This window comes from Schistocerca serialis, chromosome 8 (genome assembly GCF_023864345.2).
Source record: "Schistocerca serialis cubense isolate TAMUIC-IGC-003099 chromosome 8, iqSchSeri2.2, whole genome shotgun sequence".
NCBI classification, from domain to species: domain Eukaryota; kingdom Metazoa; phylum Arthropoda; class Insecta; order Orthoptera; family Acrididae; genus Schistocerca; species Schistocerca serialis.
The window spans coordinates 200,021,283-200,044,574 of NC_064645.1; the positions used below are offsets into that span (position 1 = coordinate 200,021,283).

A 23,292-nucleotide genomic window follows, 5' to 3' on the forward strand; every position below is an offset into this window, starting at 1 on the left:
TCTTTGTTTTTAGAACTACTATATACATACAGAAATGGGACAGTGGGGAGTAAATGCATACATAAACTCAATTAACAAATCACTCAATGCCACACACAAATCAATCAAATTGTGTGTTCACAAAAAACTAAAAATGATGTAGGTGTAATCAGAGAAATACAAGTTTTAAAACAGGGTGTAATGTCTCAATTTCTTTATTTTTTCAGTTTTAGATCTAGTGGGTACTAAACCGAGGATGCGAGAAGACTTAAGCTGCAGAATTTAATATTTCCTCCTGTTTTTCACTCTGGCAACTTGTAGCTCGACAAAAGAATAAGTATAAAGGTGAAAAGGTATCTAGGTCTGCAGCGAGATTAGAACTAACTGCAAAGGCAGTTCTGCTTCAAAAAGGGACCACATTAGTACTTAGCTGTGCTTAGTTAAGAAATTGATTAGATGCTGGGTTTGACTTTCTGTCCAACACAAAACTTTACGTCATGTCTGTTCAAGTTTAAACATATGCACACTTTGTTACTCGTGAATGAAATCATATTTAACATTTTTCATGGTTAGTTAATAGGGAGAGTAGTTGCTGGATATGAGTCCCAGTCCAGCACAACAATTTCATCAAGTAATTTCAAACCGACTCTTGCTAACTGATACCAGCAAAAAATGTGATTTTACATGTCTCCTTACGCCTCATCAGCAATGACAACCAGTGCTGTGTTCTACTCTTGGTAAGGGATAAAACCTTTGATTGGTTAACAATGGCTATAAGTACTAGATTTTAATTAGAACAAAACAGTGCAGTATACCATCTGAAGGTTAGACACCTGCACAAGTAGCTGCTCATGAATCCCTTAGATAGTTAATGTCACTTGGTACTAGATAACAAGAATGATAGGTGACTTAGATTCACATGCCATAGTAATTAGAGTGAAATTACTAGTGATATGCTGAGTGTACACAAAGTGGCAAAATAACAAGCCTGCTAGTGTTCACACTTCCAATTCAGTTCTTCACTGCTACTTACCCCAATAAAAAGGTGAAATAGTGAGCAGTATGCAGTGATAAATTGATGCCATTTTGCTAGGCAGAGGTGGGATGGGAACTATTTTGTCCCACCGAAGTTTTGAAATGTATCATATTTTACAGAAATATAAGTAACAATATTTTGTGTGAAATATTATTTTCTTCAACTAAAAACACTACACTTTGATGGCACAATTAATTGAGTGTGCCATTTGCCATTGATAGTATGACAATAAGACAGCAAAGGGCCAAGGAAAAAGAATACTGTTAAGGCCTCTAAATTAATTTGTGTTAGAAGTAGACAGGCTCTTACTTTGCATGGGTGATAAATGCTTCATCACACAAATTTTAAATAATAAGAGAATGTTGTGCAATTTTGGCTTTTTAAATGAAATGACTAGCAATTTCAACTTTAAATTAACATCTCCTGCAGCATGGGGCTTATGCACTGAAAAAGAATAAATAACTAATTTTTGCCTAGTAGAGCGATCTGACACTTAGAACACGGAATTAACCTCTTTAGTTCCAGGGCACCAACATGTGTTCCCTCTGATATTTCTATTACATTTAACTGAGGACACAGAGCACTGAAAGTTTTTGCTGTGTGGGTAATGGCACCTTGCAGAAGGTAGGCAAGGTACTGGCACATGTATGTTTGTTGTTACATGGGTTCTGTATGCAGATAAAAGTCACCAGTTCTGTGTCTTGTATATGACACGCAGGAAGTGAAGAGGTTAAAGACAAAAATGTCACGGTGACAATACAGACTTTGTAAGCCTATGACCAGGGGCACAAAAATTACATCACTGTGATACTCAAACATACCTTGTTTCGTAATGCACGAAGCAAATCCCGGACACTACTCCCAGTGTAGCTTCGGAATTTCCGCAGATCCTGAGCAACGTCCTCACTGATATGTGCTCGCCAGTCCGAGCGCACAACACTCAAGCTGCAGTGCTCTAAGGCACGCAAGACAGGACTCGAATAATCATCTTTCTCGACGTGATCACTTACATCCTGGAACCAGTTTAAGAAAATCGCACTAAAACACCTAACCTAGATGTGCCACAGACCAGCTTTAATCACTTACTCCATCAATGAACTTTCTTAAAAAGAGAAAAGCACAGTTAATGCAGTGAAATTTATCAAGCCAATTCCTAAAAAGGTATAACATTTGAAATAAGTTGTATAATACATAAATATTATTTAAAATTAACAAAAACAATATAAAATTAAAAAAATATATCTAAAAAAGGAGAATGTTTAAAAAACCTGAAAGGAAATAAGTTGTTGTAGCAAGGCATTTGTTTTCATTATTCTTACTATTTCTCTATTCCAATTACTGGTCCTTCCAATGAGGTTTGTTTCTGTGTCTCAACAGCATGTTGGCATGAAGTACATTGTGATACAGTATATATTATGAAGGCAAACTTAACGGCATCACCTGTGAATTAGATGCCTCAAAGTCTGTTTAAAAAGTACTGGGTATTCTGTAATTTCAAATGTTGCGTTAGATCGATTCACGTGATTTTTGTTCTTGTGTTGCCATGAAGATGTTGAAGATAATAGTGCTTTTGGCACCCCGACAAATAATCAGCCAATGAAATTAAGGAAAGATTGAAAGAAATGATTGTGGACAATTGCTGAATCACAATTAGAGAAGTCTATGATGGTGTTCGATTGTCAACTGGATCACGCCATGACATTTTTTCCAGTCGATTTGGGCACTAAACAAAATCCAAAATTGATGAACTTTGAACAAAAACAGTGATGAATGCCAGTTGCACACTTGCAGTTAGACAAAGTCAGCAACAATGAAGAACAACTAACATGTATCATAACAGGTGACAAAACCTGAATTTCAGAGTAGGATGTCAAAACTGAACGTCAATTGTCCCAGAGGAAGCATTTTGAATCGCCAAGACCAAAAAATAACTTGACATCTGTGATCAAATGTGAAAGTTATGAGCACTGTGTTCTTCACTTTCATGGCATAGTGCACCACGAGTTCCTGCCACAAGGTCGAACTATCAGTAAGGAGTACTGCATTTTAAAGACTAAAAGACACACTTTTTGCTTTGAAAATGGCCTCCAAAATTCAGATGCATCTTGCATTCAAAGTTACTATAAAAATGTCCTGTGTTTGATTTAAAATTCCCGCCAGTTTTAAAGATGGCCATATATTTGAAGCCTTGGGAAAACTCTCTCTATCTATCAACACTGGATTCAACTGGCAGCAGCAGTGCACTGATGTGACAAACATGAGTTCCAGGGATTCATAAGCTTGCTAACACTGTCTTCTTCCCACTCCACCATCACAAACTCAGAAAACTGTCTAGATGATGCGTCATTGCAGTCTATGGTGTCAGTGAACTTGAATTGAAAACGATTGTGATATCGGTAACAGAACAATATTTTTGATAGTATCTAGTTTTGTAATGGTAAAAAATCAAAAGTATTCATATGATGTGGTTATAAATTGAAAGTAATAGCATATGCAGAAGGACATGGAAACAGAGCAGCTGAGATGCATTATGATCCTCCACCAACAGAAAAAATATTTGCGGCTAGTGGGGTAGTAAAGAAGAACTGAAAAAAATGAGGAAGACTAAATGTGCTGAGGACTCAATGCAAAATGGTCAAAACTAGAAGATGATGTACTGAAATGGATCCGAGAACACTATCAAAATGGCACTGGAATTTAATAAAAAAAGATTCAAAGACACACTCGTAAGCTATCGACACAGTGAAACTTGATGACTTTAACGGTGGAGTTGGTTGGTGCTACAAGTTTATTTTCACAGAAAATGCCACAAGAGTATGAAGGGAAAATATTATCTTTCCACTGCTTTATGTTCAACACTGAACCAAAAACTAAGACAAATAATGAATATGGACAAGACTCCTCTGACATTTGATTAGCTGAATAACAAAACCCTTGCCATTAAAGGTGCTAAAACTGTAACTATAAAAACAAGTGGACGTGAAAAAATGCATTACACTGTTGTCCTTTTATGCTGTGCTGAAGGAATGATCATTTTGAAGTGCAAAACAATGCCAAAAGCTTCTGAAATGCCACCAGACAGTGTTGTTCATGTATTACAAGGGTTGGATGGACGAGTGTGTTATGAAATTATTGATTAACAGAGTATGGGAGAGAAGGAAATGCTCTTTATTGAAGAAGAGTTCTCTTCTTGTACTAGATCAGTTTATCAGTCACTTGAAAAATTCTGTGAAAGAGAAACTGAGACAGAGAAATACAGAGGTTCCTGTTATTCCAGGAGGACTTACTTCACAACTGCGAACTCTTGATGTCTCAATAAATGAACCATTTAAAGTGTATATCAGAGAGGAACAGAACAAATAGATGGTCAAAACCCAACAAGAATTCACACCAAAGGGCACTTTAAAATGATCTACAACCAAACAAGTGGCCAGTGGGTAAAACAGTCATAGTCGAGGGTGAGAGAAGACATTATTGTTAAGTCTTTCAAGAAGTGCAGCATAAGTAACACTCTCAGCGGCAGTGAAGACCATCTTATATATGAAGAGGACAAACCACGACGAAGAAGAGGAGGATGAAGAAGAAGAAGAAAGTTCAGATGACGATTTTCAGGGATTTTAAAGTCAGTTTGGTTTTATAAATTAAGAACATTTTTTAGCCTGTCTTTGCAATTTAATAATAAAAATGGTGAAAATGTTGTTTTTATAAAAAATTGCTTAAAAATTAAGGTGCATCTTATAGTCCGTAGCATCTCATAGTCCATAAAATACGGTATTACTTACAAGTTAAACAATATTATATAGGGCATAGGCCTGAAACTAGTTAAGGAAAATTAGATTATTGTCTCAAAAACAGTGTGGCTAGTTGCAATCTTTTTCCTCACTGTAACACACACAATGTTCCACATACAAAAATGTATTGATAAAGATACGTAAGCTGTCATTCTACTTCATGACAAAATGCTGTGTGACATGTGAAGTGGGATTCAGTGTACTACAAGGTCAATTATAACAAATAGATAACTAACAGACAATGGGGAATCCAATCTCCATATAAAGAATGGACAGCTGTAGGTTTTAGTATTGGTGCAACTAAATCCATTTTGTATTCAGCTCAAGAAGGATTTCCATTTTTATTAGAATACTGAGCTAAAATGAAATTTTCAATTTTCCTCCTTTTTGTTACTGAGACACATTGTGGTTTTCTAACCACGTTAAGGAAAGGAGCAATTATGTGAATGTTCTTCATACGAAAAATGTTTTTGTGACCAAAATAAATGGAAGTGTGCAGACTTGAAGAAACACAGAAGCAAAGGAAAATAGCGAAGGGAAATGGAGAGGGAGGACAGAAGGCACTATAAGGTGCAAGAAACAACAGGAAGAAAAAATGAGGGGGAGGAAGGAAGGAGAAGGGAGGGGGTGGAGAGATACGAGAGAGAGAGAGAGAGAGAGAGAGAGAGAGAGAGAGAGAGAGAGAGAGAGTAGATTCTTTTACCTGAAAGAAAGCTAATATTCGAGCACCATTCCAGAATACAGGATGGTTCCTAACAGCAACTGCTGATGGCCTGCTACCAGGATCTGCTGTTATCATTGCTGATATAAGATTGTGCTGCAGAGCATTGGTTTCTCCTTCCAAGTCTGCCAGTCTGCAATTTCACACACAAGAAGTGAGTTGTGCAAAAAATATTCCCTGAACATGACTAAGTATGGGGGCAACTGCCAGACTAGACCACAAAGAAAAAATTTAAAAGTTATGTCAAATGGATATGGTCATACCTATATTCTCCAGTAACAATATTGGACTGTCTCCTCAATTCATCCCCAAATGGATGTTTGCCATCAGTCAAAACATAATAAAAAACACACCCCATAGAAAATATATCAACTGCACAAGTCTGAAAAACAAAGCATCAAATAAGGATATTTACAAGAACAATCACTATGAACAAAGTTGTCCTTTAGTTTTGTTCTTACCGCACGAACACATCCATTCATCATTTCTGGTGCTATCCATCCTTCTGTACCTGTTACACCAGACTGTCTAGAGAAAGATGTGCGCCCAATCTTCAGTTTCTTACATAAACCAAAATCTGATATCATTGCTCTGACCTCCCCTTTCCCATCTGGCATTGAAAGCAAGACATTGTGTGGTTTTATGTCACGGTGAACTGAAATTCACAAAATATTATTGTTTTTGATCTTATTAGTCATCTAAATAATAGGGAGCAAGCATAACAGTTTACTCTGACCAATGCTACTACAATTCACGTGAACACACATTGCATAACGGTTAGGGACACAACAGAGGGTATCTTTTTTCATGTCATACCTCTTTCTTATCATTGAATTCACTGAAGTTATACGAGAAGATAATCATACTTACATGTCCTTAATTTTTACATGACTTAAAAAAATTTGATGAGATGTGATATAAGTAGCAGAAACAATTCAGTCTTTTAGCTGGTATCGAATATATTTATGTACACTCTACCTTCAGCAAAGGTGATTGATTTTCAATTGTTTCTGCCAACATAATGATGGTAAACATAGTCTAGCTCAATGCATCCACATTATTTACGTTGCCACGTAGCATCATCATGCATATATGAGTGGTTTACTATACATAAATTTATTGTTTGTTAGTAGATGGAAGCATCATGAAATAGAGAGTGAAACCACAGTCTAACAGCAGAGAATGCAACTGTCAGGTAAACATTAGTTTGCCCAAGGGCCCAGTCCGCCAACTTGTATAAGGCTTTTCTGCATGCACACGGTGCAGCAATCGCTGTGCCATCTATGCCGAAGCATGGCAATCTCTTTAGGTTGGCTGTGGAGCTGTGCGCTCGTTGATTATGCATATTCTCTCTACAGGGTTACCACAGATTTTATGGAGGGTAGTTATAAAGTTTTAATTAGCACTTTGAAAAAATAAAGTTAGGTAGGTTTTGTTTTTCAGATATATGTCTGCAGCCCTTATCAAAACTGAAATTTCCACACTAGAGAACCACAGTACATTACTAGAAGTGGTAAAACAAAATGATGCAGCCCATTGGTAAAGTGGAGTACAATGTGACAACGTGTTTTCTACATTTGAAGGGGAACAATGCTGAAACAATCCATGTTGAGTTGGTGTGAACAATGCACAATCATATAATCGTATGGCAGTGGTTATGTGGTGCATATGCTTCCAGTGTGGTCAAATAAATCTGAATGGATTGATAAAGGGCTTAATCATCTCTCTGTAAAGAACCAGGACTGGCAAGAGAAGTGGACTACAGTGCTCAAAGAACAGTTATCACAATCAAGGTAACAGTGAGAAAACTGAAAATTAGCCAGGGATCAGTTTTCCACATTTCTGAGCCATTTGCACTTGACTAGTAATAGTATCTATGTTAGGTATGTTTCTGGCCATTGATGGGAAACCAGAGGATGCTTTGCCTTATGAGTGCACACATCAACACTGTGGGGGACAGGATATAACCTCTTCCTCGGCAGTGGCAGCGCTACACAAAAACTGAATGTCGGCGATGAATCAGCTTTGCAAGGTCCTTTTCACTTTCCAGTCGGACAGAAAATGTTAAATTAAATGAGCTGAATTGTACACTAATAATAACAGTACACAAATTTTATTATTATAATATCCAAGGATTATTTCAATGACAAAAATTACATTAAACACAGACATCAAAATAAACACAACTTCTGACTTTTCGCCTCACTGAATTTTTTAATGATTACATCGTAGTTAATACCAGCCACTATTTCCACTTCAATTGGTACTACTGACAACACAGACAGTTTTTCTTGGCACACTGCTTCTGAAGTATGTCTTAATCAATTTTAACTTTGAGAAACTTCTCTCGGCAGATGCTGTACTGACTGGAACTGTGAGCATTATTCTGATTGTTATATAAAGATGTGGATATACTTCTTCCTAATTATTTTCTAATATTTACTGAATAAGTTGTTTTGCATCTTTGATTGAGTCCTGTAGATTGGACTTTAAAAGTTGGAGTTCCTCATAAGTTCAAAAGGCTGTATGCCACTATTTTCGCCTTCTCGAAGTATGGTACCTAAATCATTACACTGTTTGCAAACATCATCCTTGGTTAATGATTTCAAATAATTCATATCATAAATAAAACCAAATCGTTCGAAACATTCGTTGAGCGCTTTGAATCGAGATTCAGAGTAGACTATTATAGCATCTATCATTGTGTTAAAAAAAGCTAACTCTGTACGGCATTTCAGCAGATTGTATAATTTCATCAATTTGTTTGTGACTGAACATTCTTTTTTTCTGTGCTATTCTTTTTTCTTTAAAACTGAGACTCCATTATGTAACCACTTTTTTCTACAAACAATCGAGCTTCTGTGACTCTTGTTTCAAATCCTGTGTTATGGATTCTTGAATCCAGTCATGAAACGAATGTAAGGTATCAATAGCGACTTTCAAGTTGAGTGCCATAGTTTACTTATATTGTTGACATGTAGTAAAATCTCATACAATCTCTGTATTGCAACACTAAATTCAAAAGTTAACATTTCTTTCAAGACTGCTTTTCGCTCGTTAAGAATTTCAGAATCATCGGTTCTGTTTTTCAGGTCACTCACACTTTCGATGACATCATCAAATTGCAAAAATATTGCTTTTATAGCTCCGATTCTACTTTCCCATCACGTTTCAGACAGAGGTTTCAATGTCAATTTCAATTTAGTTTTTATAAGGTCCCAATGCTTGCTTGATTTTGTAAAAAGCACAAACTTTATTGATGAAGTCAAAAAATGTTTAGCTGTTGTAGAAGTTTTATTGGCATCTAGCAAAGCAAATTCCAACAATGGCATCCGCACGGTGTGAACAAAGCTTGTGGATTAAAATTGAGTATTCTTGTTCTAGCACCTTTGTTAATGTCAACCATATTGGCACCCTTATCATATCCCTGTCCTCGACAGTTTTGGATGTGTAGGCCATTATTTTCTAGTTCCTTTATATTGGCATTTGTTAAATACTCTCCCACTGTTTCTGCGACAGCAATAAACCCAATGACATTTTCCTCTATCTCTCCAGTTGAGGAATTACAAAATTTTAATATTACTGACATTTGTTCCCCATGATTCAAATCTCTAATACAATTGAGCATGAAAGCATGATATTTTGCTTGTTTGACTCTGTTTATAATTTCATTGATAACAGATTTGGAGATTAATGTAATTAATTCATTTTGTATGTCGTGCCTCAGATAATGCCAACAAAGTTGCATTTCGTTAACATGTTGCAAGAGTTAGATCATATTTGGATAACAATTTAAATAGGTCTATAAAATTTCCAATGTTCCCACTATCGTTTAGGTTAGGGGCTTCTCGATTACCCAATGCCAGATTGTGTGAAGCTAAGTATCTTATAATATCGATAAATCTTTCAAACAATTTGCAACAATACTTTTTTGATTCCCTAATCAGTGTCTCATTTTCCTTATCTATTGCTTTTCCATACTTGATTCCTTTACCATCTAATCATGCACTCCGTGTGTCATTGACTTTGTTCATGCCTTTGCAATATTCTACTCAGATCTTTCCAGTAACAACATCCTTCTTTTACCATCTGTGTCTGCAAATCTGATAAAAGTCGACATGGAAAGCAATAAACTTTGTCTTGAGATATGGAGGAAGCTAACCATCTGTGATATTGATTGTTGCTGTTACTCAATTTTCTAGTAAAATGAAATTTAGTAAAATGTCTTTTACTTGCAACTTTGGTGTAACTTACATCGGCTTTCTCTAGGTTTTGCTGTGGGCCATTTTGCGTTAAATCATGATGCTGTGAATCTGTTACTGATAATACCCACTTTCCCAGATCTTATCTATAAAGGACCCTCTTATATGAACAGTTTGCTCTTGATTATCACTTCTGATGTCTTTAATTGGCTCACAATCTTGGATCACAGCAGTTTCATCCAACTCTGATGCTGTATCAAAAAGGGTAACAGAGTCATTCGATCCTGGAGCTGGTTCTGTTTCAGAAACTAAAGACACTTGGATAAGAGCTTCATCAGAGGCATCTGGTGCAGTTACACCTTAAGATTTATTAAGAAATTTCACCATACTTGAACTCGTAGTTTGGTAGATGTAATTGTCTCAACCATTCTTTTCCTTTTTGATGCACCGGATTTCCATTTTCTCCCTATGTCTCTGTCTCTCGAGGGTCCTCCAGACATGATGATCTAAAAAAAAAACTTTGTGCTAAGTACGTTCATAAGTACAGTAGGGTACCTAAAGTACTCGATGTCTTAGTATAGAGTGAATAGGCTGTGCGATTATCACACATGGCACAATATTTTTTTTTTCATTCTGTGATGTATCAACCAACTAAATTTGGCAATAAATGTATTTGTATAGTGACTTACCACAGGATGGGGTACCTTTAGTATGTATGGCTGAAATTGGTACAACTACATCTTCCGAGATAAAAGACTTGTTCACTTCTACCAGTTCGATACCTTGAAGAAAGAGTGAAGTGTCACTTGGTACGTTTACTGGCCAAGACAGTGCTCCTGCCTATATTGTCTCTTCCACAGAACATTGTCGCGTTTGCTTGTTGTTGGATTGAAGTGTCAATTCGGAAAAACTGTGCATACCAAATGGGCTGTGAATATGGTATAAAGAAAAGTAGGTGTATTTTCCATTTAACATGCTTCTTTCTTTAATACGGCAATTGGCTTCCTCTCCAAGTATATAATTTAATAACTTATTTTAAATTTTTCTTAGTCTGTATGAACGATTGTACGGCAAAACAGTCTCTTGAGTTCCATGTGTTACTGCCATCTAGTGCGCATGCACTGATTCACGACAGGTATTCCCACTTGAATAGTGTAATGTAATAGGCCTACCAGAAGCAGTCTGCAGTCCCAAACTTGTACGCTTGGTGTGCTGCCACATAACTGTCATAATGTTGCCAGACGATCCTAGATAAATACTACAACATTTGTAAGAAAATAGAGATGGACAGTTAAGTAGCTAAAATTTTAATAGCTTCAACAACTTTTCTGCGAGGCCCCCATAGGTGTGCGGCCATAAGTGGTCACTGATACCTAGTGCCACCACTGTTCCTCGGCTAGCTATCACGGTGAACTAGCTCGCAGCAGTGGCAGTTGGAGGACCGTGTTAATCCTGGACATGTGAGTGCTTTGTGCTGGCTGAACACTGCAGGAAGACGGCCACCTCACCTACAGAGCATTATCAGTGCCGCCATGCTGATTGGGAACTTGACTGTCATCTACCTGATTGCTGAAGGAAGCAAGCCGGCTTGGGAAACTAACGCCTGGCCACATATTGGACTACAGTGAGGTTCTTAGATACAGACATTAATTTTTGTGCTTTGCGCGGCAGCCCGGTTCCCTCTGTGTCTAATTGATATTTGTGCCAAGACTTGGGTCAGGTGTTGCAAGCTAAAGGCGCTCTCTGGTGTTTTGATACTGACTGTAGGGAATGTGCATTAAGTTACAAGATATGTTATTCATTCACCACAGTACTTAGCAGCATGGCTGTCTTGTGATGTGTGCTTTCTGTTATATTATTTTGTAGATTATCTGCCCTGTTCTTTTGTCTCATGTTTGCCAGTGTGTTTAAGTTGTTTGGTATTTTCTTAGGCACTATCCTTCAACTACCTATAAGTTGCTTACCTTTCATTTTATCAAGTGCCTTGCCTTTTACGAAAATAGTGTTCATTCAATATGTTTTGCTAGTGTTTTTAGTGGTTGCTAAACTTAATTTACATACTGGTTTTAAAACCGAATAGTGTTTAATTCTGACTATATGTATATTTAATGCTTTATTATCAGGGACCTCACTGTGCACTCACCAAATAGATTTTGTAATTCATCCAACAAACGAGATCTACTTTGGTAAGACAGCTTGCCAGCTGAGTATATCAGATCCATATTACCTCCCATTTGCTGTTTTTAGAACTAGTCCTCTGTTTATTATTTGTCAGTTATTTATCTTGTCATGCTGCCTGCTGGGTCTTGCTCACCCTGACTGCGTATTCAAGCAGCTCCTGCTGTTATCTGCTGCCCCTGATGCTCAGAATTTGCCATGCTAAGAATTTTTCAGTTATTCAATTTATATATGTTTTGTTTTTAAAGACGAGCTTCAACCTTAATGTAAATCTAACAAGCACTGCCCAAAAGCATCCTTTAGTATAAGTTCAGGTTACTGTTTTCGCTTAGCATCTTTGCTGCAGGAACATGTATACAGTTACTTATGGACTTCTTGTACTTTCACCATATATCAGGGGAAATCCAAAGTCATTTTTGCACACCTATAAAGTTTGCTTATGTGGCTGCTGGTTATTAATTTAGTTCATGTCTTTCTTTTAAAACACTGTTAAAGTTCCTTGCGGCCAAAACTGTAAGTTTTGGTTCTGGCAACAACTTTAGATTTAGTACTTACTTTCTTAATCTATAACTGTTCTTGGTATTCTCACATTACCAAGTACATCACTGTGATAAGCTGTTGGTGCTGTTGCTAAGAATGATTTAGATTTGCCTTACACCATTACCTTGCAAACAGTACCACCCTAGTTGTAACTTCAGGATTTTTTTGGTTACTGATGAAATATGTCTTTAATTTTGTGTTAAGTTAATTTTTCAATGGCTAAGTTTTGGGTGGTACTGTGCCTGTTCATAACCTTGAGTTATATGACTTGCGGTCCAAGTATTTAACCATCACTGTTGAGTACTTTTCATTCCCTCTGATTTAAAATTTACTGTACTGCAGCTGTGGAAGACACTTGTCAGTTGACCTTAAGCTGTTCTTCAATTTTTTTTATTTGTTATGCCTTGATCACTACTTGTAATGCAAGTTCTTTTTTTTAACTTTACAATATTTCAATTCCTACCATTTCATTATCAGTGTATTTCCTAAGTGTAAAGATTTGGATTGTTTTTAATAAATTGTTGTTGAAATGTACTTTACTTTGTGGTCTCAGTACTTTTCCACTCCCAAACCAGCTATCCACTGCTTCAGCCTTGCATAACATTTTGAACACGATGAAGGTTGCTGCCTGCTGTGTCCCATGACTGCTAAAAACTCATGGAAAACCTGTTGAACCGGGCAGCAACATAAATTTTTCCAAACCTACAATTATGTAGGAGGGCTGGGTGTACAACTATGACCCCGAGACAAGGAAAAAAGTAGCAAGCAAAATTCGTCATAGCCAAAAAAGGCAAAGACTCAATCATTTTCGGGCAAAATGAATGTGAGTATTTTTTGGGGCTTCTTTGCTAACAAATTCACTCCTAAGGGGCAAACCATCACAGCAGCATGCTACCAAAATCTCTTGATGAGGCTGTGGGAGGTTGTCAAGACGAAGTGTTGCGCGAAGCTGCTCAAAGGTTGTGTGCGTATTCCACCGCTTATTACGCACATGACAGTCGCACATGCTGCTTCTTTGGAGAATAAAATTTAGCCTCCTCCCTCCCCACCTCATATTCTACTGACCTGATGCCCCAAATTAACAAAACTGACAGGTATTTCCAAAATGACGACAAGGAAGGTTTCAAGGTGGAATGTGTCTTGAACAATCAAAGTGCAGAATTCTACAAACAAGATCTCTGCCAAGTCCTCCTTCATTAGGAAAAATGTGTCGTACTGAAGGATAAATACATAGAAAGGATATTTCATGCTCATAGCTCAATTTTTTCAAGGTAATAATTAAAACTTTATCATTGACTATTCACACAGCCTGCAAGAGAGAGTGGTGCACACTTGAACCTATACTGGGATACAACTTAAATCACACATTTATTATAAAGTCAGAAATGCATTAAAATCTTATAGTCCTGGAGTACATATGGTCATCTTGTTTTCCATGACGTGTGATTGAGGTATGCCATTATTTTTAATTTGCTGGGAAATTCTGCCTTAAGATCCCTCAGAAGCTGCAGTGGACAAACCATTACTGGATGGAATTACTTACTCCGATGAGAAAAATGCATCCTGTCTCCCACATTTTATAGGAGAGCTCTACAAGCAAATTACTGGTGTATTCTGTTAGGGGTTTCAAAGTCTCTTTTTACATTATTACATGGTCCAGCGATACAAATTTTTTTAAAAATTGGAAACTAGTGAAACAGCAACATAGTTTCTTTTTTTTCTCAGCATAATAATGAAATTTACTCTCTGGGAACATTAACAAATAAAACTGCTCAATTTATTATTTATTTCTATGTCCATCAAATAAGTTATCAGGTGGGAAATATTTGTACCAGTGAATCAGGAACAGGGGGAAACTATTCATGGTAGAAACAGGGTAGTTGTTACAACAAATGTATTTACCACTGTCACTTCTTTGAGTTTATCAGCATTTACAGTATTTGTTTTTCAGTGTCAACCATATAAAATTATCAACATAGTCTGAAAGTTCTGGCAGAATGTAAATAATTTTAAGAGTAAAGGAAACCACTCACCAAATAGCAGAAGCGTTGAATTGTTGACAGGCACACACAAAAGAGAATGAAAACTTGCTAGCTTTCAGAAGAAATTCTTTGGCAAGTTATACGGCGCACACCCATCCACCCACCCACCCACCCACCCACACACACACACACACACACACACACACACACACACACCTGTGCTCCCTATAGTCTGCCAGCTAGAAACACAATGGTAGGACTGTAGTTTGGCAAGTGGACTAGGGTGGGGTGGGGGTTATGGTGGGTGGTGTGGGTAGAAGGAGAAAGGTGGGAAGCAGGAAGAAGGTTTGGGGATAGGTAACTAGTGGCTTGAAGGGAGGCAGTAGGTGTGATAGCTAGGAATGTGAGAGGGAAGAGTGACAAATGTGTGGGCTAGGCACATGATACACCATACTGAAGCCATGAGATGTTGTGTATGATGAAGTGACATGAAGGCATGGTCTGGGAGGGAGTGATAGGGTAGAGGAAGGGGAACGGTTGGGTGGAGAGTGCAGGAACAGTGGATTAGCGGAAACTGAGCCAAGGAGGATTATGGAAGCAGAGGATGTGTTGCAAGAGCAACTCCCATCTACGTAGTTCTTCAGAAAAGCTGGCACTAGAGGAAATGGTCCATATGGCATGGGTCATGAAGCAGCCACTGAACTTGAGTGTATAGTGCTCAGCAGTATGTTGTGTCAGTGGGTGATCAAATTTGTTCTTGGCCACAGCCTGGAGGTGGTCATTCGTTCTGTTGGATAGGTTGGTTGGTTGGTTTAAAGGCGGGAGAAGGGACCAAACTATGAGGTCATCGGTCCCTTGTTCCTAATAAAACAATGCCGCAAGTGTGGGCAACGAACACTAAAAGGAACAAAAGATTAAAAAAAAAAAAAAAAAAACAACAGAGAGATGCTAGAAACAGAAGAGAGTAAAACATGAAAGTAGGTTACAGTGGCTGGCCAACTGCAAGAATAAAAAGGGAAAGCCAGCCACTCTGCAACACATTAAAACCTCCACCCTAAAAGCACTAGGGTGGAGGACACAGAGGGACAGAGGACATGCGCTAAAACCTACAAAGTAGGATAAAACTCACTCTCATGGATTAAACGTAAAACTAAAGCTGCTGTGGAGGCATTGTCGCCCAACAACAAAGGCAGGATGCTGGGAAAGTTAAAAGTCTGCCGCAGAGCGGCTAAAAGTGGGCAGTCCAGCAAGAAGTGGACGACTGTCATTTGGGAGTCACAGCGACACTGAGGCGGGTCCTCGCGACGGAGTAGGTAACCATGCGTTAGCCACGTATGGCCAATGCAGAGCCGGAAGAAGACAACTGGTTCCCCGCGAGAGGCCTGCAAGGAAGACTTCCACACATTCATAATCTCCTTAACGACACGCAGTTTGTTGTGTGTGCTGTTATGCCATTCCGTCTCCCAAAGCCGGAAAACCCTGCAGTGTAAGACAGAACGCAGGTCAGTTTTGGAGATGCCTATCTCCAGAAGCGATTTCCGCATCGCCTGTTTGGCCAGCCCGCCGTCAATTTCATTGCCGGGGATTCCGACGTGTCCTGGGGTCCACACAAACACAACGGAACTGCGGGACTGTTCCAGGGCATAGATGGAGTCCTGAATGGATGCTACCAGAGGATGGCGAGGGTAACACTCGTCAACAGCTTGTAGTCTGCTCAATGAGTCAGTACATAGGAGAAATGACTCGCCAGTGCACGAGTGGATGTACTCACGAGCACGAGATATGGCCGCCAGCTCTGCAGTGAAAACACTGCAGCCAAATGGCAAGGAGTGCTGCTCAATATGTCCTCCATGAACATATGAGAAGCCATTGAGACGTAGGTGTAAACCACTTCAGAGCCCCGGAACACATTGAGAATCGAGAGGAAGTGACAGCGGAGAGTGGCGGGGTTGACGGAGTCCTTAGGGCCATGCAAAGGATCCAGATGAAGCTGCGGTCGAGGCGTACACCATGGAGGCATACATGAACGGACCGCAAGTAGAGGTGGTAAAGGGAAGGACTCCAGTTCGGAGACAAGGGCCCGCACGCAAACCGCAATCGTTAGCCCTGATCTGGGCCGCCAACGCGGGAGATGGACTACCACGGGCAGAAAAAGGAGATGGTAATTCGGATGCTCGGGGGAACTATGAATGTGTGCTGCATGACTGGTGAGCAGTTGTGCATGTCTGATCTGCAGTGGAGGGACACCAGCCTCCACCAGTACGCTGGTCACCAGACTCGTCCTAAAAGCTCCTGTCACTAATCAAACCCCATAGTGGCGCACAGGGTCAAGTAAATGCAATGCTGAAGGTGCTGCCGAACCGTAAACCACACTCCCATAGTCAATTCGGGATTGAACAAGGGCTCTGTAGAGCTGCAGCAGCGTACAGCGACCTGCACCCTAACGGGTGTTGCTCAGGCAACGGAGGGCATTGAGGTGCTGCCAGCACTTCTGCTTAAGCTGATGAAGATGAGGGAGTCAAGTCAATCAAGCATCGAAAACCAGTCCTAGGAATTGATATGTCTCCACTACAGTGAGTGGATCGTCATGAAGGTAAAGTGCGGGTTCCGGATGAATGGTACGATGCCGACAGAAGTGCATGATACATGACTTTGCTAGAGCCCATGACTGCGCCTCGTGGATGGCTCCCTGGAGGCACTGCTCAGCAAAAACAGTACTGGAGCAGCAGTACGAAATGCAGAAGTTGTCTGCATACAGCGAAGGTGAGACGGAGGGCCCGACAGCTGCTGCTAGATCGTTAATGGCCACTAAAAATAGAGAGACACTCAATACAGAGCCCTGCGGGACTCCATTCTCCTCGATATGGATGGAACTATGGGAGTCACCAACTTGGACATGGAAAGTACAGAGCGACAGGAAGTTTTGGATAAAAATCAGGAGTAGTCCTTGGAGACCCCACTCATACAATGTGGCAAGGATATGATGTCGCCAAGTCATGTCGTATGGTTTACATAAGTCAAAAAAGATGGCAATCAGGTGTTGCTGTCTGGTAAAGGCTGTTTGGATGGCAGACTCAATGGACACAAGATTATCAGTGGTAGAGTGATCCTGGCGGAAGCCGCCCTGACATGAAGCCAGCAAGCCATGTGACTCCAGGACCCAACGCAAACGCCGACATACCATACATTCCAGTAGCTTACAAAGAATGTTGGTGAGGCTGACTGGCCGCCAGCTATCCACATCAAGTGGGTTTTTACCAGGTTTGAGCACCGGAATGATGGTGCTCTCCCGCCATTGCGATGGGAAGACGCCATCACACCAGAGCCGGTTGAAGATGACGGGAAGATATAGTCAGATGAGAGATGTTTAATCATCTGGCTGTGGATGCAATCAGGCCCAGGAGCTGTGTCGGGGCAATGTGCAAGGGCACTAAGGAGCTCCCATTCTGTAAATGGGGCGTATAGGATTCACTGCCACGTGTAGTGAATGAGAGGACATTCCCTTCCAGCTGCCATTTGAGGGTGCGAAAGGCTGTGGGTAACTCTCCGATGCAGAGGCTCTAGCAAAGTGCTCGGCAATCCTGTTTGCGTTGGTACATAACTCGCCATTTACGGTAACACCGGGGACAGCTGTTGGGGCCTGGTACCTGTAAAGACATTTGATCTTTGCCCAGACTTGGGAAGGTGACATGTGACACCCAATGGTGGAGATGTATATCTCCCAACACTCCTTCTTCCATTGTCTGATAAGGTAGCGAACATGGGCATGGAGCTGTTTAAAGGCTATGAGGTGCTCCAGGGGAGTGTGCCGCTTATGCCACTGTAGAGCTCGCTGACACTCCTTAATTGCTTCAGCGACTTCCGGCGACCTCCAAGGGACTGACTCACGCCTCGGGCACCCTAAAGAGCGAGGGGACGTGTTTTCTACTGCAGAAACAATTGTGCTAATCACCTGCTCAGCCACCGCATCGATGTTACCATGTGGGGGAGATTCAGCGGTGACAGCAGAGGTGAAAGTTCTCCAGTCCGCCTTGTTCAAAGCCTATCTGGGCAGGCACCCGGATGCTTAATGCTGGGGCAGTGACACGAAGATGGGGAAGGGGTCACTACCACACAGGTTGTCATGTGCTCTCCAGTGGATAGATGGGAGAAGTCCTGGGCTGCAAATTGATAAATCAATGCCGAGTAACTGCCATGAGCCACACTGAAATGTATGGCGGCCCCAGTGTTTAAGAGGCAGAGGTCGAATTGCAACAATAAAGTTTCGACACCTCTGCCTTGGCCAGTAAGCATGGTACCACCCCACAAGGGGTTATGGACATTAAAATCTCACAGAAGTAGGAAAGGTTTAGGGAGTTGATCAATCAATGTAGCTAATACATTCAGGGCTACTGCACCATCTGGAGGAGGATATACATTGCAGACAGTTATTTCATGTGTCGTCCTTACTCTGACAGCCACAGCTTCAAGAGGGGTTTGAAGGGGCACATGTTCACTACAGATGAAGTTTAGGACATAAATGCAAACTCCACCTGAAACTCGATTATAGTCGCTATGGTTCCTGTGACATCCCTTATAGCCACGGAGGGCAGGGGTCTGCATTGCTGGGAACCAGGTTTTCTGGACGGCAATGCAGATAGCAGGTGTAAAGCTTAACAGTTGCTGTAGCTCAGCCAGGTGGTGGAAAAAACTGCCCCAATTCCACTGGAGGATGGCATCGTGAGACGGGGAAGGCATGGAACATTCAATGAGGCAGTTTACACCTCAGAGTCACCTGCTGCCACCGATTTATTGCCTGAGCAGTCTATATCGATTGTGTCTGACGTTCTGGCGAGATCTAGGTCCTCAGCGGATGCCAAAATTTACAGCCCATCCTCAGCCGCAGAGCTTATAGGTAGCAGTGGTGCGAGCATCACCGCAATTTCCTTGGTCTTAGGGGTTTTCTTTTTGGATTTCTCTCACTGCTCCTTGGGTTTCCCTGGCTGGGAGGACTTCACTGGCTTAGTCTCCAGGACTGAGGATGAGCGTGAAGCCCTACAACCAGCTGCTTTTGGGCTCTTCAGGCACTGGCGGGTGTTGCCTTTCCCACTAGAAGAAACCTGGGAAGGGAATGACCCAAGGGACCCCTTCCTAGTGAGAGAAGCCGAAGAAGACTTACACTTCTCTGGCTTAGAAGTGGAAGTGGGGACAGACGTCCGCGATGGTTGGGGGGGGTTGCTCCTGAAGTAGGTGGCGCAGGAGCAACAGAGAGGGAAGTGCCCCCCACCATTAAGGGGGCAGGTGTAAGCTTCTGGCTCTTAGAGGTGACCTGGGTTGGCTGAGCTGATGGTGCCAGAACTGTTGTAGTGACAGCGTAAGATGATGTCATACGCCCAGGATGCAGGCGTTCAAATTTTCTCTCAGCCTCAGTGTAGGTCAGTCGGTCCTGGGTCTTGTACTCCATGATTTTCCTTTCTTTCTGGAGAATCCTGCAGTCAGGTGAGCAAGGCAAACGGTCCTCTCCGCAGTTGACACAGATGGGAGGTGGGGCACATGGAGTTTTGGGATGTGATGGCCATCCGCAATCTCAGCATGTCACACTGGAAGTACAGCGGGAAGACATATGGTTGAACTTCCAGCACTTAAAGCACTGTATCGGGTGAGGGATATAGGGCTTTACATCACACCAGTAGTCCATCACCTTCACCTTCTTAGGCAATGTATCACCCACAAAGGCCAAGGTGAAGGCCCAGTGGCAACCTGATTATCCTTCAGACCATGGTGGACACACTGGATGAAATGTAAACCTCGCCACTCTAAATTGGTGCGAAGCTCATCGTCAGACTGCAATAGAAGGTCTCTGTGAAATATGATACCCTGAACCATATTTAAGCTCTTATGGACCATGATGGTTACAGAAACATCCCCCAGCTTGTCACAAGGGAGTAACTCCCGTGACTGGGCAGAGGATTCTGTTTTGATCAAGACTGAGCCGATCTCATTTTGGACAAGCCCTCCACATCCCCGAACTTGTCTTCTAAATGCTCAACAAAAAACTGAGGCTTCATCGCCATGAAAGATTCCCAATCAGCTCTTGAACATACAAGGTACCGTGGCGAATAAGATCCACTGCCATCCTTAGCCTGACGTTCCTCCCATGGTGTGGCCAAGGAGGGGAACGATTTTGGGTCGTACTTCTATGTGTTGAATTGAACTCGTGATCGCTTAAAGACTACTGGTGTTTTGCCAACAGCAAGAGATGATAGACTACACTTCATTGCGTGTCATCTGCCCTGATGCCACCCACTCTGACCAGGGGCCCTCCCTACGGGCGCCACCCAGCCGCAGCAAAGGCCAACTGGCAGGATAGCCATTGCCAGAAGTCCCAATGCCCCAGGGGGATGGGTGTCTACCTCTTGGCATACGTGGAGAGTTAACGGCGCAGGCATCAGCAGAGCGATCCCTGTGGTGTCTGGGTGCTACAATCAACAGGGTACATGGCGGCCACACCACAACGGACTGGCTACCGTGCTGGATATCAGGTGCAAAGAAGTCCACGGTCATCATCGATGCAGAAATCGACACTGCATAGTGAATGTGGAAAACGCATCCAGGAAGGTGTCCTCGCCCAAGAAATGGAGAATGGGTAGGACTGCAATGCGACGATGAGAAAGTGGGCTAAAGATCTCAATGCACGATGGACATGATTCACCTTGTAAGGCGCCCTTCCCCAACTGGCTCGCTCTTTGGGATAATTTTGAAGAATGGAGGTCAAACCCTACAGGGGACCATCACATAAAGGCCGAAACATGTGAATCTCCTTTTAGTTGCCTCGTACGACAGGCAGGAATACCTCGGGCCTATTCTAACCCCCAGACCCGCAGGGAGGTGTTGGACAGGTGGTTGGCTGTCATGCCACCATAAAAGTCTGTGCAGCACTTATGACATGGCTGTTTTCACAAGAGGCCTTGCCTCTGATGGATAAGATAAGCCTGTGACAGGACTGGAGTAGGAAGTGTTGGGTCTTCTACAGGAATAAAACATCATCTTCCACTCTCACTACCCCTACCAACCCCTTGCCACATGTGTCATGTCCCAATGGAAGATCTAGGAGCAAGAGCTGTTCGATTCATGCACCTGGCACATCTTAAACCTATCCCATAACAGGAATACTAACTATGAAACCAACTAGCTGTCAAACACCACACTGTGGCCAAGAAGAGCTGATAATACAGTGGCAGTATACACTGCTGTATTTGTATTTATCCTCTAGCTTGTCAAAGGATTTCTTCTGGAAGTTAGCAAGTTTTCATTGTCTTTTGTGAGTGCCTGTTGATGACTCAACACTTCTATAATAACAATAACAATAATAATAATTATACCTTTATTAATGCACATGCATCAACAAATGGTGGGAAAAAAATGCAGAATGGCTCTGGGAAGAATTTGACACAGAGGGCCTAAATTCCAAGAGATGATGCGAAAATTATACTCGGTGATTTTAATGCTCAAATTGGCAGGGAATGCAAATACAAGAGGATAGTGGGAGACTATCCTGCTCATAATTTAACCAATAAGAATGCTGAACAACTTGTTGAGTTATGCCAACAAAACAATCTAAAAGTTATTTCACCTTCACTTCAGAAAAAGCACAAAAAATGTGGCAATCACCCATCCATCATTTAAGAGAATTTCAGACTAATCATATGACAATATCGTACACCTACCAAAAATCAATTCATAATGCACATAGGTGCAAACATTGATTCAGATCATTATTTAACAGAATCAAAATTAAATTCACGCCCACAAGAAAATTCAACAGGAAAACACTGGTGATTCCAATATTTGATCTACACAAAATTAAAGACACTAAAATGACACAAAAATGGGAAGAACAACCTGCAGAAGACTGCAAGAAATTTTTAAACTAAAATCATCAAAAAACACCAAAAGACCTGAGCTCTTCAGAAAAAACCAAAACATCCTTTCTGGAAACAACAAAAAAGAGAAAAGGCAAAATTACAACTGCAACAAATCAGGAGAAACACACAAGAACTTTGCAATCTGAGGCTTTCCCAGCATATATGATGCTACCAAGGTTCTTGGTTGTACCGCCAGTATCACCAGATGATGGCAGAATGGTTGTTTACTGAAATATCATGCACCTCCAACAACTGCATGAGGAAATACACCCAAGAACCTTGGAAGCACAGAAGAAATTCCTCGAAGTTCACAAACAAACATCCAAGATTTTACGACAAAATAAATGAAAATATTTCAATGACCAACTGTAATCAACTGAAGACAACTTCAAAAATTACAATATTTGATTTCTAGAAGACCTCTCTGAACCAAATCAAAGGGTACTCTCCACAGAACCTCTGCTTTTGAAAACACATTAGTGAATTAGTTTTGACACATAAAGAAACATTCCAAGAACTAGCCACATATTTTTAACAGCTTTTAAATTTTCCAGATCCCAAAGAGAGATTTCTGAGTATACATCCAGAAATCGCAACACAAAGTTCATTACTACCAACATAAGAAAAAGTTTATTCACATATCAAGAAACTTAAAAACAACACAGCATAAGGGGAGGATGGAACTATAGTGGAACTCTTGGAAAATGTAGGCCCAAACCCTACTCAAAGAAATTATGCAAATAATCTGAAACATTTGGCAAACCGAAAAAATCCCAGATGGCTGGAAGATTGCTCCAATCCATGCACTGTATAAAAAAGACAACACATCTGATGTAAACATCTATAGAGGGATCTCCCTCTTACAAGTCACCTACAAAATTTTGTCAGCTTGTCTCTTGAATACAGCACAAAGGCAACTAGAACTCTAATCAGCAGAATGTCAAGCAGGATTCAGACCA

General features: G+C 41.0%; 1 protein-coding gene across 1 annotated transcript in view; it reads right to left on the reverse strand.

Moving 5' to 3' along the window:
* LOC126416293 (serine/threonine-protein kinase/endoribonuclease IRE1) overlaps nt 1-23,292 on the reverse strand; it is a 146,821-nt gene that overhangs the window by 13,359 nt on the left and 110,170 nt on the right. The window contains exons 12-15 of the mRNA XM_050083946.1: nt 5,989-6,182; nt 5,791-5,909; nt 5,510-5,660; nt 1,837-2,028 (exon numbers count right to left, since the gene is read on the reverse strand). Coding sequence (XP_049939903.1) covers nt 1,837-2,028; nt 5,510-5,660; nt 5,791-5,909; nt 5,989-6,182 — 656 coding nt within the window. The remainder of the gene's footprint in view (nt 1-1,836; nt 2,029-5,509; nt 5,661-5,790; nt 5,910-5,988; nt 6,183-23,292) is intronic.